Source organism: Pteronotus mesoamericanus, unplaced genomic scaffold (genome assembly GCF_021234165.1).
Source record: "Pteronotus mesoamericanus isolate MK-2021 breed Mesoamerican mustached bat unplaced genomic scaffold, CSHL_Meso_final scaffold_54, whole genome shotgun sequence".
NCBI lineage: Eukaryota > Metazoa > Chordata > Mammalia > Chiroptera > Mormoopidae > Pteronotus > Pteronotus mesoamericanus.
The window spans coordinates 3,764,317-3,779,385 of NW_026555321.1; the positions used below are offsets into that span (position 1 = coordinate 3,764,317).

Below are 15,069 nucleotides of genomic sequence, written 5' to 3' on the forward strand. Positions count from 1 at the left end.
TCGAGCAGGATACTGCTTTGGAACGCATTCTTCTAATTGCAGTGTCATTATCTTGCCTTGGGGGTGGCATTTCCGTGGTGAGGTGGGAGCAGGGACACAGTCAATGTCACTGGGCTACCATGGAGCACAGTGAGGCTGGTTAGGTCTCTCTGAGATGGGGAGGGTGGTGTCTGCACCCCTAAATTCCCCCAGTCTTTTACAAAATGTCACATGTATTCTCCCTTGTGTGGACACTCATAAGTGAAGTTGGTGGGAAACTTGAGGTGTATCCCTCATCTAAGTCTGTTGCCAGATCAACACATTCATCCTATGTTCTCAGCCCTGTCCCTCACCCAGACCCAGAGTTTGCAGGGTTAGTGGGTTCCAGAACGTTTGTGACCACATCCTTACATATGGACTATAACACAAGACTGAAATGTCTATTTAGAAAACTGTCACACAATGGCACCAAACTAAGTTTAAACTATTTGCATGATTAGATACATGCATCTTTTTTTCTTCTAAAGGCATTGGGAACCAAAAAGAAAACTTTGCTATGGCCTTTGGACCAATATCTAGAAGATTATAAATAAATTAATTCTTTGATAAACATAAGGAAAAGAAAATAAGACAGTGTAGAATGCAAACAATACATTACTGTAGTATATATCTAAACTGATAGCACAGTTTCCAGGAAATGATAAAGATGGTAATTTTCCAACAGTCAGAGAAAACATTACCAAATGTTCTTTTTAACATAACTAATAATTTGAAAACTTTTTGTGTTCCTATTACTGAAGAAGTGTGAAGTCAATTTAGATGTCAAAATATAATCTTTCCCAAACAAATACAATGTTAAAACATGACGAATTCTGGTTGGAGGCTATACATTTCTCTAATTCTTCTCCCACAAACTTTAAATGGCCACAAGATCAACTAAAGAATCTATAGCTATCAAAATACAGAGGGATTTAATTGTTTATCCAATCGGACAAAATGCTAGCAGTATTCTTAGGGTGACTGTTGGTATTAATCAGTGGCAAGAATCATGCTTTTTGCCATAGCTTATCAACATGGTGCATCTCCTGTTTCTATTGCACACATATATCTGTAGATATCATATACACATATACACATACTCGGTGCAGAAACCAGGTGACAGATGATGGAGCAGGCATTAATGAGCAGCCGTGGGGAGCACGCGCTCTAACAGGACCTACTTACGGAAGGAAGGCAGGGTCCCCAGGCCGGCGGTTTTCCCTGCAGTGCGGTCAGCAGGAAGGACAGAAACCTCTCCCTAGCACAAGTCACTCAGCCCTGATGGGTTGCTGCTGCTCTCGGGGTAACGGCATCCCGTTAGGAGTGTGACACAGTAGGGAAAGAGACCGGTTCACTGTGAGACCTGCTACTCACTCTCGTACAGTGCATCGGCCCCCCTTCCCACTGCACAGTGGCTGCCGAGCTCCGGGCTGCAGGCGGGTGGCCCTCGAGAAAGTGAGCCGTGGAGGCAGGGTTCCAACGGGACATGGGCTGCAATGTCAGTGGCCTTCTTTTAAGACAGGGCTTTTGAGGATGGTATAGAGACAACCTAATGTGGTCCCCTGGCCTGAGGACCAGGGGGAGAATTCTCTTTAGGTTGAAAAGGAAAAAAAAAAAAAAAAAAAAAAGAAAAAGAAAGAAAGAAAGGTACAAACTAGGAAGACAGGGGGTGTGGCTGGCTCTCTGCTTCCAGATACACTAAGAGGATCCAAAACTAACTCATGGAGGCTGCGTTTAGCATGCATGCCTGGGATGCTGGAGTGACGGGGCTTCGCCTTCTTGTACCTGTTGCTTTTCCGCACGGAGTTAATCAAATGCTCCGTTATCTTCTCTGGGTATGGGAAATGAGCGGATGTCAATGGCCATGCTTGGGTACGCATCCAGAGAGGACAGCTGAGAGATTTATGTGCAAGAAGAACTGCGTTAGAGGAGGAAATGGGAGACAGATTCCAAGTACCTGCTTGCTGTGCTGTCTGCGGCATTTGCTGACCCCTCTGAGCACTGTACTGAACGGAGGCCACGGGCCGGTACTGCTGCGTGGTTGAGGTAGGGTACTGACCAGATGGGTAATAATATATGGGCATCTGGGGAAGAAAGGGAAAAACAGCAGGGATTGACAACTGTATGTTAAGTAACTTTTTTTAAACATTAAATAGATTGTCATCGGATGGCATAATATAATTGTAGTAGATTATAAACACAGCCGTCAAAATCTTCCCCCAGGCCTGCGTGTGCGTACACACAACTCCTGCCATGCATGGGGGAAATCTGTTTCCCAAGCCCTTGAATCTGAGCTGGCTGTGTGGCTGCCTTTGCTTCATGATGACTCGGGAGACTTGCAAGCCCGATCCTTATGAAGACTTGTAGTGCAGCTCCCACTTCTGTGGGAGGAGGGCCCAGGCACCAGGGAAAGAAATGCAGGCTATTCAGCTGGAGAAAAGCGCCATGCGGCACCCCAGGCCAGAGGCGGCACCGGTGTTCTAGGCCTGTGAGTGAGGCCATCTTGCAGGTTCCAGCCCCAGCCAATACCATGAGGGGCAGAGAAGAACCACCCCCGCTGAGCTAGTCGTAGCCATTACACTGGAGGTGGTTTTAAAACTCTACATTTTTTGTGCTGTTTTTATTTACTGAAAAAAGCAGGCATGACAAGTCAAACAAAACTGACCATCAAGGGTCTTGAGAAGTTCATTCCCTCCCTACGTTTAACATGTTTCCATGTCTGCCCATGGACTCCACCTCGAGAGTTCTTTTCATTGTTCCACAGTTGAGTCAGCACATTTTAAAATGCCTACTAAAATAATTTAAAATCACTATGGGTTATATCCTATACTTTAACCTTTGTTTCTTCTAAAAAAGAAATTCATGGATGTCCAAACTGATTATGAATAATGAACACACGTGTTTTTTTTGCCCTTCCTCTTTCTGTTTTTACATCTCTTAAAGGGTGGATCTATTGAGGCGTGATTGAAATCACTGCTGTTGCAGAAATCATTTCTGTTGCAGACATACCACGGACTCTGAGTTGTCTTTGCTTGGCAGTCCAGAGCAAATACTGAAATCCTTTCATCAAGGAAGAACTTCAAAAAAAAATCTTCAGTTAAATATTCTGCCATGTCTTCTCTTTGACAGCAAAAAAATGTATAGGAGCACTTATATGCTATTTAGGCTAAGAGAGCTAAATAATTTTTTTCCCAATAATTAAGTTTAAAGTATTTAATTTATTAGCAAAATAATTGACATATTAATGAGGTTCTTTCTCCTATAACTTAAAACTATTTTCCACATCTCCTTAAAATCTATTAGTAAAGAGACATCATGGAGAAGGCCACTGAAGATGAACTGTTAATTAAACACTTAAATAAAAATGAGCAGCTGAGCAAAACTTATTTCAGAGTGGAGGGTTTTGCATGGCTTGAAAAGAAAATAATTTTTTCAAGATGTTAATTTGGTGAAACAAATGATGAGAAGGTGACAAGGTACTTCAAGCAGCTCATCCAATATCATATTTCATAATTAGGATGGAATTTGCTTGGGAAATGTGTGCATTGAAAATGGACCAGAAAACGCCTCTCTGCATTTTACATCTTGACAGTAATCACTGGCAATATTCTGCCGGGGATACCCAGGAGAGCACCGGAGATGTTTCGTGGTGAACAGTAACACATAATCAGTCTTTGAGAAGACAGTAAAAATCAGTGATCTGTGGTGTCTTACATGCTCAAGTCAATTAAATATGATTAATGGCTACTTGTGAGTGCACAAGCAAGCTTGACTTCCCCCTGGGAAGGAAAGGACAGTGGATGTTGGCTTAGCTCCCTCCTTTAGAGTATAGAGGGCCCCCTGCCTGGGGTGCCAGGTTAGCTCCAGAAAATGCTAGGAATCGATAAGAAAGGAAAGAACTCATTTCTAGAGCAGCAACAAGAGGGCACTGAAAATCCCCCAGGACAAGATGGGGTGTGTTCAGGGTGGTATGGCCATAGATCAATTAAGAATAATATAGGAAATGGGGAAGACCAAGAACTTACATGTCCTTTGTCTTACATGTCACGACCCATGGACATGAACTAAGGAGGGAGGGAATGCTGGTGGGAGTGGGGTGCAGGGCGGAGGGGAATAAAAGGGAGAAAAAAAATGGGACAACTGTAATAGCAAAGTCAATAAAATATACTTAGAAAAACAAGAAAGTCCCCCAGAAGCAGGTACTCTTCCCCAAAGCTGTCCCTTCCCAGGTAATCCAATGAGCAGGACACCACCCGGAAGGGACTGTTTTCCTGCGGCCTCTGTCCCCGCGGTCTGGAAAATGGGATGTCTCCCCATTGTACTCATAACATGGACAGTTGGGTCAGTTTTATTTAACTTATTTTTTGAGCCCCAAGGCTTTGTCCAGCTGGTGAACAGGACAGACCAGGTCCTGCAGGTGGGGAATATAAAAGCCTGGACCAGAAGAGCAAGGCATGTTGAACTGGTGATACTCTATGTGGAAATACAGAGGTCCAGGTGCACCATGAATCACCTGCAGGTCCCCAGCGTGAGAAAAAGTGTGCTTACCTGTGCAGGTGGAGGCTGTTGCACAAAGCCCTGTGGCGAGGGAGGGGCCTGGAGGACTTGTTGGGAGATGGAAGGTCCAGAGCCTGAGAACCCGCCCGTGGGGAGCTGCTGGCCAGTGGAGGCGATGACGTAGCTGGGCTGCTGGCTTGGCTGGGGCATGAGGGATGGCGGGTAGACAGGGCCAGGTGGGGGCTCAGGAGTCTCTCCTGAGGATTGCCTGCTCAGGTTCATCTGGCTGAACTGCGTCGCCACGTCTTCTCTCTGCAAGACCCAGAAATAAAGGAAGAGATCAGCAAGGTCAGCTTAGTAATGGGAGAGGCGCGCAGAGGCGGACACAGGCCACATGCCTAGCCTTGTGGGGGAGAGGCAGGGAGTGCACTTTGGAAAAAATACGAGAAAGGAATCCTCTGTCCAGAACAAGAGAACGTAACAAGAGAAAACCCATTTAATCATCCCAAAGGACAGAGGTGGTAAACAATCCGACCCTAACTCCCTCTTTCAATGGAAACAAATTATTTTTTTCATTAATCAGCTGGGCTCCTCAGGATGGTGCTGAGACCAGGAGGGCTGGTGCTCTGTCCTGAAGTGTCAGCCAGTCTTCGCAGCAGTAACCACAGGATCTGTCTCTGGGGAGAGGAAGAAGGACTCATGGCCATTGGCGCTGTGGCTGCTGCAAAGATGGTGTCAGGACCGGCATCACCAACAGGCTGGGCAGGGCCCCATTTGTTTACTAGGGAGTCTTTGTTCACTGGCCTGGCCTGAGATTTAGGGGCAGTTCTCACTCTTGTTGTGCAGAAGGATCTAGTACACAGAGGGAGAGTGAAGGGGGAATAAGGGGATGGAGCTGGGAGGGGAACAAGTATAACAGGAGCCGAAGGGTGGTGATGCTGTCTCATCACTGACTACAAGGTATCCCCCAACCCTCCCCCCAAGTTCATGTCTCTCTGTGTTTCCAACTTCTAATTCTGAAGGCATTCAATTCCTGATTAGCTGGTAAACTCTTGAAAAGGTACCAGATTGCAGAATCACTCGACATGGGACAGACAACAGAAAACAAACAAACAAAACAACAAACCACGATTTTGAAGATGGGTGGCAATGTTCTGGAATGAGATATTCACACATACACCGTCACAGTCAGCCTGGGGCACCCACCCAAGCATCGGCCAGCCCTGCCCAGGAAAGTGGTAAAACCAGTGAGTATGCCCGCCCGCGGGAGAAGCCGTACGCACGTAATCCATACCATGGGGAACTGTTGCGTTGGGGACACAGGCAGGAGATGCTGGGAAGGAAAAGAGACTGCTGGATATTGCACTGACTGGGAGGAAGCCTGCAGCCCCTGGACAGACTGGAGGAAAGAAAACGCTGGTCAGGTCACAGGGAAGGACGGGGGGGTGGGGGTGGAATCCCACAGGAAGGCTGTCATGCGTGAAGGACACCACCCACCGCCCCTCGCATGTCCTCCGGGCTCAGTGTATTCCGGAGCAGGGAACCAGCCACCGAGTGAAAGTCAAGGCCATCGTCTGCTCAGAGTGAATGCTCCTCTGAGAAGGTGCTGCTGTATTTTCATGTTGTTAGTTAGATCCTCTGGGTCTAAAAATATGACCCCCAAATATTACCCAGAACCTTCTCTCATGTGGAGACTTGGCTATTTTTGACCCATCTGGTTAAGCTAGATAATAATGTAAGCCTGGAGTAATTTAAGAGGCAACAAACAAATCTGCTACCTTCAGGGAGATTTGCCAAATAACATCTGCCACCTTCAGAGACTAAGAAGTAAGGGGAAAACTATTTAAAACAAGGTTCCCTCTAGCAACTGACCTGTGACACTTCAGGTGTTCGTGGACATTGCCGTGTGTCACCCTAGACAATGGGGGGAGCTCTACATCTCTCTAAGGGGTGTGTGAATGGTCAGGTTGCCTTGGAATTAACTGATTTCTATTCTTGCCATTGATTAAAGAATTTAATACTGACTCTTTGCGGACATGAACACCACCTGTGTTGGGAATGGGTGAGCAAGATTCTATTGTCAAAGGCCTGGGTGGGAATGCAAGTTCAGTTCCCAAGAAAGGCTCCTCGATAGATAAAAGTAGCATCTAGACCTAAGAAAAAAACTTGTCAGTCACTCTCCTTAGTACTATCCACCCCCGCCGCCCGACCCCGCCAGGTAAGTCACTGGATGGGACACCTCTCTCTCTCTCAACTTAAGAATCCAGATGGAATCCTGTCCCCCTGCAACCACGGACTCTGGGCGGCCAGGTTTTGTTTCGGAGTGGCTGGTGGAGGTACCGATGGAGAACGTGCCCTCTTCCTGATGGAGCGTGACTCTGAGGCCTTCCCAGCTGCTCCTCACCTGAGTGACCAGCGTTCCTGCCATCTGCGGCTGCGGCGGCACCTGCTGCTGCGGCTGAGGAGAGGACTGCTGCCGGGGCTGCTGCTGCGACGGCCCCACCACGGCGCCGCGCAGGGGCTGCTGACTGCTGGGGGGGTTGTATATCGCAGGGCTTCCGTCGGGATTCACAAAGGGCTGGCCTGCAATGGAATCAGACTGTGGGCCCGGTGGGCCTCCGATCTCCCCTGTGCCAGAAAGAACCGCGCTGGTACATAACTTAAAAAACAACCTAAAGTCAAGGGGCACAGCGGTGGGAACCCGGGACACCTGAACCTTTACCTTGTGAAGACTGGTCTGCTTGTGATCCGGTTATCTAGGTAGTCACGTAAGCCCAGGGCAATTTAAGAAGCAGCAAATAAACCTCCCGCCTTCATGGAGATTTGTCAACGCTTGGTGCATCTGTGCACAGCGCACCCAGTGGAGAAGCAATCTTCACGGAGCCTTGTGCTTTGCTGCCCCATACCTTGCAGCCATCAGAGGGAATAACTCACACCCAGAGGGGGCTGTTTTCCTTTTATACAATTCCCGCTACGTTTGGTTACATGTTATTTACCGACTCTTTTTTTTACCTTCCCCTAGCCTCATCTTCAATTCAGTATCATTGTCGTTTCCACAGATACACACACACACACACACACACACAACAGAGCATACCACATCCACCCACTCGTTTCTCGGAATAGACACATGCAGGAGTATATGGGGGTTTAGATTTTAAAGGTCATCCATCATAAACTTATCACAGGATCATCTGGTAATAAGGCGAAGGGAAACACAGTGTTTTGCCCCTTGAAACAATGGTAGAGTTCATTTTTTATTGTTATTATTGTTTAGGGAGGATCTTAGAGTTTACAGAATAGTATTATTGGAGCCTCACCGTGACTCTGTGAGGAAGGAAGGAGTGACCTCCCCGTGTTTCAAGAGAGGAAATGAAGGCCCACCAGAAAGGTCATAGGAACAAGGAGCCGAAGGGAAGAGAGTCTGGGGCAGCAAGTGAAAGAGATGAAAGGGTGAAGAAAAGAAAGGTAAAGAAGAGAACAAAGAGGTTTCCAATGGGGCAGGCACAGTGGCAGGCACCTGATGTGCATATATTAGCTCTTACAACACCCCGCCGATAGGCAATCTTACCCGACTTTGGAGATAAGAAAAAAAATCTATTATATTCTATGTGACTTTCAACTTACCCCAGAAAAGTATGAAAAGCTGGTCATAATTGGGGTGAAAAACATAACTGCATAATATTCAATGTTCTTTTGATAAATTGTAGCTCCCCTGTTTGAAACATTATCAACATGCTGTGGACCAGAAGAAAGAACTATTTCTAAATAATTGCATGTGAAAAGTACTAAGAATTCACTTGGGGAGAGTAGAGATGGCAGGTTCTCCTGGAACGAGAAGCAAGTATGAAAGATTGAATTTTTGCTCACTAAGAAGAGGTAACAATAACTAAGGAAAATGAAAGAAGGAAGGTGGATGCTAGGAAAGAGAACAAGAAATTTCCTGAGAGAGTGCGGATGGGTGACCGCTGGTTTTCAAGTCAGGTAGTGATGGCGTCTCTGTGTTCTACCATTTCCACCAATCCAGGAGCAATTACCACTAAATACAAGCAATTAGTGTGAATGACAGCTGCTGGAGTCCAAAGGGGACAGCGAAACTTGGACTACCCAGCTTGGAAGAGGCTTTCAGGTCAGGAGCAACTCTAGCATGGCCTGCAGGCCCCGACCCATGGGCTGGCGCAGGTACAGAGAGCAGTTACAGAGGTACGCCAGCGCTGTGCGCTGAGCCAGGCAGAGGGAAAGACTTAATGCCAAGTGCTCATTCCTCTCAAATACATGATGTTAGGGGGAAAATCTCTCTCTTCTCCCTATCAACATGAATAATGTGCAATAGACATTAGTTTACTAATATATAATTATTGATCACCTGCACAGAGATGAAGACTTTGTTATCCATTCCAGGATGCAAAACAAAACAGAACAAAACAAAACACTCAACAAATTATGACCCCTCCCCTGAAAGAGCTTGCAAATGTGCTGGTAAAAAGAAAAAGAACCCATGGGCAATTGCCACAAGAAGCAAAGTAGTCATGTGCTCTTGGCTCCTAACACCAAAGCAAGACTGCCACATACTTGGTAGAAGGGTATTTATTTAAAAAGAAAGAAAGTGGGTGAGAAAAAGATTTTCCTTTTCTTGGTTTTTGAGGGCAATCAATCAAATTACAAGGGAGCTGTGGATTATGGATAGGCAAGGATTAATTCGGATCTTGCAGAGGTATGTTTATAGATATTATACAAAAACGTCATAGTCTATTTAAGAAAAGGTAGAAAGAGTTTGAATAAAGAGATGCTAGAAGTCCTGTGAAATATAAACAAGTATAGGGTCATAGAAGCCCGTCAGGACCATTTCAAAAAGAAGGGCCAATACCGTCACTCAGGCGGACATGCCTGAAGGCCTGCCCTTACATCACACACTCAGGGGTTTGCACCAGTCAAGGAAAAGCAAAATGGAATAACAACATACAGCAGGAATTAACGAGTACTTGGGGGATGCCAAAGGCTACTGGCATCTCTGGATGTTGAAAGAGAAGAGCCAAACAAAGATGAGTTTCTGCTAAAAATTTCCAAAAGGGTGTTAAATCCAAGACAACTGGGGAAAGATCAAAGAAAGTCAAGACTCAAACCAGCAGAGACTAAGCCTATACAGAGAGGTCACTTTGGAAAAGAGCTGCTGCAACAACTCACTCTTCCAGATCCTGAAAAATGAAGGAAAAAGGGGCCGAAGGCCCTCAGTTAGGAAGAGACCAGCTAAGTGCTGAGTCTACGGCCAGACAAAATTAAAAGCTGTGCCTATATTTGGAAAACTGCAAGAATATTTGTTCAAATATTTCATACTTAGTAAGAGACAAGTTAGTTGTGCTGATGAAGGGAGTTTCACTTTTGTTACATTTAGTAGACATGACTGGCAGGTACCCTCATGTTTTCAAATCATTGCTCGTCTTAATCCTGCTTGAGACAGATATTTCATCCATCGCAATTGTATACATAAGCCCCATCCTCACATATAAGGCACTAGATGAGAAACTGCTTGCTATCTACCTCAATATCTATAATGGGTAGTTGATAATATTTCCGTAATATGTAATTAATGAGCACCTGTGCCTAATTTGGTGCCTAAGGATACTCTGTTACCCATTCTAGGGAAGTAAAAAAAAATAGCCAAGTATGGTCCCTTCCCACAGGAGCTTATAGGTGTGCTGATAATAAGGAAGTGAGCCCAGGAATAGTTGACACAAGAAGCAAAGTAGTTATATGCTCTTGGTTCCTAACACCAATCCTTTCTACCACATATTTGGCACAGGATGAGAAGCATGGCTTTCAGGAGTTCACAGCAATGACAGAGAAAGATGAGTTTCAGCCCTAAGCAGGCAAATCTCCTGTTTCATTAGTTGGGTCTTATAAGAGATTAGATTAGATAGATAGATATTCACATGTACACACCACACACACACACACACATACATACATGTATGTGCATATTTTCCATTTATAAAAATAAGCACATTCTGTAAAAGAAGACACATCATAATTCGCCTTATATCTCCTTCTGGTCTATAGATATTTTTAATTTATTAATACATTTTCGTTCTGGTCTAGGGATATTTTAATGTCTAGCATTTGTCAGATCAGAGAAGTGTGTTTTGCAAAGCTGTTCCACAGTGTTATTAGATCCCATTTCTTAGTTAGGATCCTCTTTGAAAGGAAATATTTTGATAACAGCCCTAAATGACTCCATCAAATGAATAAGAATTGGGACTTGGCACCCGAAAGCACTGTCTTTCTCTTTCTGTAAACAAGATTACAGATGATAATATACACATACACATGCGTAGCCACACTATCATTACAAATAATATTCTTGTATTATATCCTAAAATACTCTGTTGTGCTTTTTTGAAACACTCTGCAATTTTGCTGAAAACAAACCACTCAAAACTAATGCTTAGTTTTGAGCTCTTGTCTGCAAGCTCTCCATCTCAATTAAAAGTGAAAGAATTTAAGCCAACAGAGTCAGATCATGCTTTGAACAGTGCCCAGAGTAATGAATGTGATCCTGGTTTTCTTTTAATTTCTTTTATAGTGCTTACGATGATCCAAATAAAATAAAAGCAATTTAATATTCTCCTTAGAAGTATCTAATCAGAAAGCTTTCAAATGGTTTTCAATAAAATGATTATGCCTTCTTTTCCCTGAAGCTGATGGCATTTTCAAAATGTCTCAATCAAACACCCTGCCTTGAGAATGTGCCATATGTTTTCATGAAAATGTGGCAATTATTCAAGTAACTATTTTACTATCATTCTTATGTTTCTCTGAATTTCCTAATTACTAGTGGCACTATATATGTGAGAAGATTGAGTCAGAACATTTTCATAAGATTCACATCAACTTTTGCATTTTCAAGTTTAGCCCATCAAAGAAATGCTCTGTGATAATCTACGCCCAACCTCAGATACATATTTGAGACAATTCAATCACTAGAAAGGCTTCTAAGGAAGTGGCTAGTCAATGTCAAATCTTCCAACCCACGGTTTCTCAACCACTGCACTACTAACATATTGGGCTGCGTAATCCTCTGTTGAAAGGAGCTGACCTGTGCATTGCACGGTGTTTAGTAGCATCTCTGGCCTCCACCTTCTTAGATGCCAATAGCAGTCCCCTCCTCTCTAGGTCATGATAATCAAAATGTCTGCAGATGTTGTCAACTGGCCTTCAGGTATGGGCAACATTGCCCTGCTTGAGAAGCCCCCCCATGAAGTAGATGTTCAACAATCTGTTGGCTCAATGCTATGGATCCTATAGAACCAGTATGGAAGTTAACTGACCCCTAGAGAAATTAAAAAATTAACAACCAATAGCCACTCACCTTTGAAGAAATCCCCACCAAATCCAGTCTAGGCCAAAAATCTCTAAAATACATAAGAATTTGCTCTCTGTATCCCTTTCACCATGGCTACTCCTTATTCTGCAGTAGGAGTTGGACGAAGTCGCAAGGTCAGAAAGCAATTTCTATAGTTACCAATCCACTATGTGTCCAATTAATAATCTCAAGTTCCTTAAATATTTTGGATGCAAAAACACTTTTAACATCATAATAGGCTACTCATGGATTCATTCTGAGAAACAAAGTTTTAATTAGCATGTCCTAGTTCATCACTCACTGATCTCTGATCTCAGTTCCTGGGAATACACGAGAAACTCTGTGGTCAGGGAAGAGAAAACAGAAAGAATAGTGGATATTTCCAGGAAGTATCTATATTTTTCTGTCTTTATCGATACTGATATCGATATGGAGATGTAGATTTTAGCAGTAGATCTGCTCCTTCTACATCTAGACTTTCCACAGCAGTTCATACCACAAGCTCTCCTGCTTAAGAATTTTCAAGAAATGCACTAGTAAAACCATAAAATTGAACACAAGAACAAATGCCAGACTTGAGTTCCTTCCAAAGCAGAGGTAATACACTAACCTGTGTGTGGATTAAGAAGGATGCTTCCCGGAGGGATGCCTGTTGCAGCTTCCAGTGGAAGGAGGATGTAGCTGGTGCTGCTGGAACCAACCTGGCCCCCCATTCCATTCTCTGGAAAGGGCACACAGCCAGGAGAACTGGCTGCCACACCTGAGACCAGGGGAGCACTCTGGAGAGGGGGGTGGGTGCGGGACAGCGATCCTGAGGAGCCTGCACTGCTGGACGACTCAGAACCTATCAGGGAGACATAAATCAGCACATCATTCAACACAGAGAAGCGGACAGAGGCCACAGCTCTGGGACTAAATGCTACTTTAAATAATCTGCCATTAAAGGATTTGAGGTGAATGCTGCAGGGAGAGAATAATTAATGCCTCTCCTACATTTTGGTCTCACATTTTATGGAACTATCTGCTACATATTTTTCTGATGTGTCAGCTTCCTGAAAGAGGAGAGATTAAGAATGAACACTCTCTTTTAGCCTTCTCACATGCTACCAGGATGATTAATTGGTAAATGGTAAACCATAGCTCTGAACTCAGTGCCTGAAAAGTTCTATTACCCTGGGTAATTAATGCAATGGAAATGTCTTACTGAGCTGGAGTTATGAGAATAAAATAGACATTCAAGAGACTGCAGTTTAAGAAGGATTCCTGTGATGTGCTGATCATGAGGTGATTCTAAAACACTTGTTCTCCATCATCCAAAGAGCTCAATTTTGAAGGTACAAAGTTGGCAATAATCTTTTCCCCCAGATCTGAGTAGAAGTAGATCATTCCTATTGGGAGTGTTTAAGATCTGTACCCTATTGCACATATTTGCAGAAATCTTATGAACACAGCCAAGAGTTGGACCAAGGAGGGTTTGGTCTTCATAAAAATGATGGAGCACCCTTCCGATGAAACAAAAATAAGGCCATTGGTGATGTTTGGGGACTGTGGATGTCTCAAACATGCAGGTAACTGGGTCAGTGTTCAGAAGCCCCCGAGCTGGATTCTAGCTGTAATCATCTCCTTCTCCGCTCTCTGGAGACAAAGAAAAACCTGCTACATCCCATGTCTGTTAGCTGCCCTTCACTGTAACCAAAGTCAAGCAGCTCCAGAGACCTTGACAATGGCTGTTCTGGGCATCAAATATTAACCAGAGCATCAGAGAGAAAATGCATCAACCAAAATTTCTGTACCTGTGAATTTAAACTAATAGATGGTTTAGATGATATCATAGATTGCAAGAATGCAATACAGTAAACTTTTACATTATTTACCCACAACTATTGACTTATGTCATTAAAAATGCATTCTTTCGTGTTATTAAAGGTTAACACATATAATGAATAGCTAACATCGTTTTCAAGACTCTAAAATGTACCTTAAGTTAAACTGGAAATATTTTAAAACGAGTGGTAAGCATACACCATGCAGTTGCAGGGAAGAGGGACTAGTGGGGAGTGATAATTTTTGAGAAGGAGGACAGTGATATTTCTTGAGCATTTAGTATGTGTGTGCACTTGGGTAAACACTAATAAGAAATACTGTCACTGCCTATAGAGATATGGGAATTGAAGCATGGAGAAGTTAGATAGGTCGAATTGACTTCCACAGCTAGCGAATGATAGAGCTAGGATTTTAACTTGACAGACTAATCTAGATTTAACCATGACCCACTGCCTCCTGAAAAGAAAGAAAGTATATGAATATAATGTGGACTGCTACGGTGTTCTCAGCTGGGAATTTTCTTTTTCCACAACTTGATTATTAATAATGACACCGTTTCAAGTTAATTCAGGATGTTCCATCTAACAAGTGAAAGAACTTACGAGGTTCTGAATAACATATGGGGAGAGAGATAAAGAATCTAAAAGGAATTTTGAAAATGCTAGGAGTAACTTTGAGACTGCATCAATGATATTATGATCCTGAAGTCATAGCCATAGTGCAAGTTGCAGAGTTTGAAGATTTGCTACATTTGATGTTACAGTTCAACTTTGACACTAGTACAGACCCAACAATAACAACAGTAGTAATACAATAAAACTTCCTTCCCCGAGACACGTAAGGTCCTACAAAAGGTATTATGCGCATGTCTCGGCTGAGGGGTTAGACAGGAGAGAGTTGGCGCCGATGAGGTATGCTGCAACTCTGATTTGAAAGTCAACTAGTGAGGACTTGGGAACCACCCCTTTGAAACGTGACCATCAAGAAAAATAGTGGCCTTGTCTGTCAGTGTCTATGGGAGGGTAAGAGCCTGACTTTGATTAATACCAACTAGCAGACACAGACAGATTAATAAAATTGACCAGTCACCTCTCTAAAGTCTAAGTCCTCCAGCACTCTTCCATTACTAACTGAAAACTCCCCTGCCTTTTGTTTCAGGTGGGTTGAGTTTAATTTTCCTTCCCAATTGCAATAGTCCTGACTCATATTACAATAGTTAAGAACAAAGTCTCCCTTGCCTGTTCAACTCATCTGTTACAATTTTTCTTCTTCTTTGGACCTCGAACCATACTTTATTTTGTCTGAATTCAAGAAAACATTTCTAGATCCAGGGGTCAGAGCTCAGTAGAATAACCTAAAGCTTCTGAAAT

At 43.6% G+C, this 15,069-nt stretch overlaps 1 protein-coding gene across 20 annotated transcripts in view; it reads right to left on the reverse strand.

Annotated features, from left to right (window-relative positions):
- The window catches only part of ARPP21 (cAMP regulated phosphoprotein 21), a 169,665-nt gene that overhangs the window by 47,183 nt on the left and 107,413 nt on the right, over positions 1–15,069 (reverse strand). For 19 of the 20 annotated variants that reach the window (XM_054595336.1, XM_054595327.1, XM_054595325.1 and 16 more), the window contains 5 exons: positions 12,486–12,719; positions 6,920–7,098; positions 5,810–5,914; positions 4,567–4,827; positions 1,976–2,102 (listed from right to left, as the gene is read on the reverse strand). In XM_054595336.1, coding sequence (XP_054451311.1) covers positions 1,976–2,102; positions 4,567–4,827; positions 5,810–5,914; positions 6,920–7,098; positions 12,486–12,719 — 906 coding nt within the window. Of the gene's footprint in view, positions 1–1,975; positions 2,103–4,566; positions 4,828–5,809; positions 5,915–6,919; positions 7,099–12,485; positions 12,720–15,069 lie in introns of those variants that run through there. The other variant, XM_054595342.1, reaches the window with a different exon arrangement.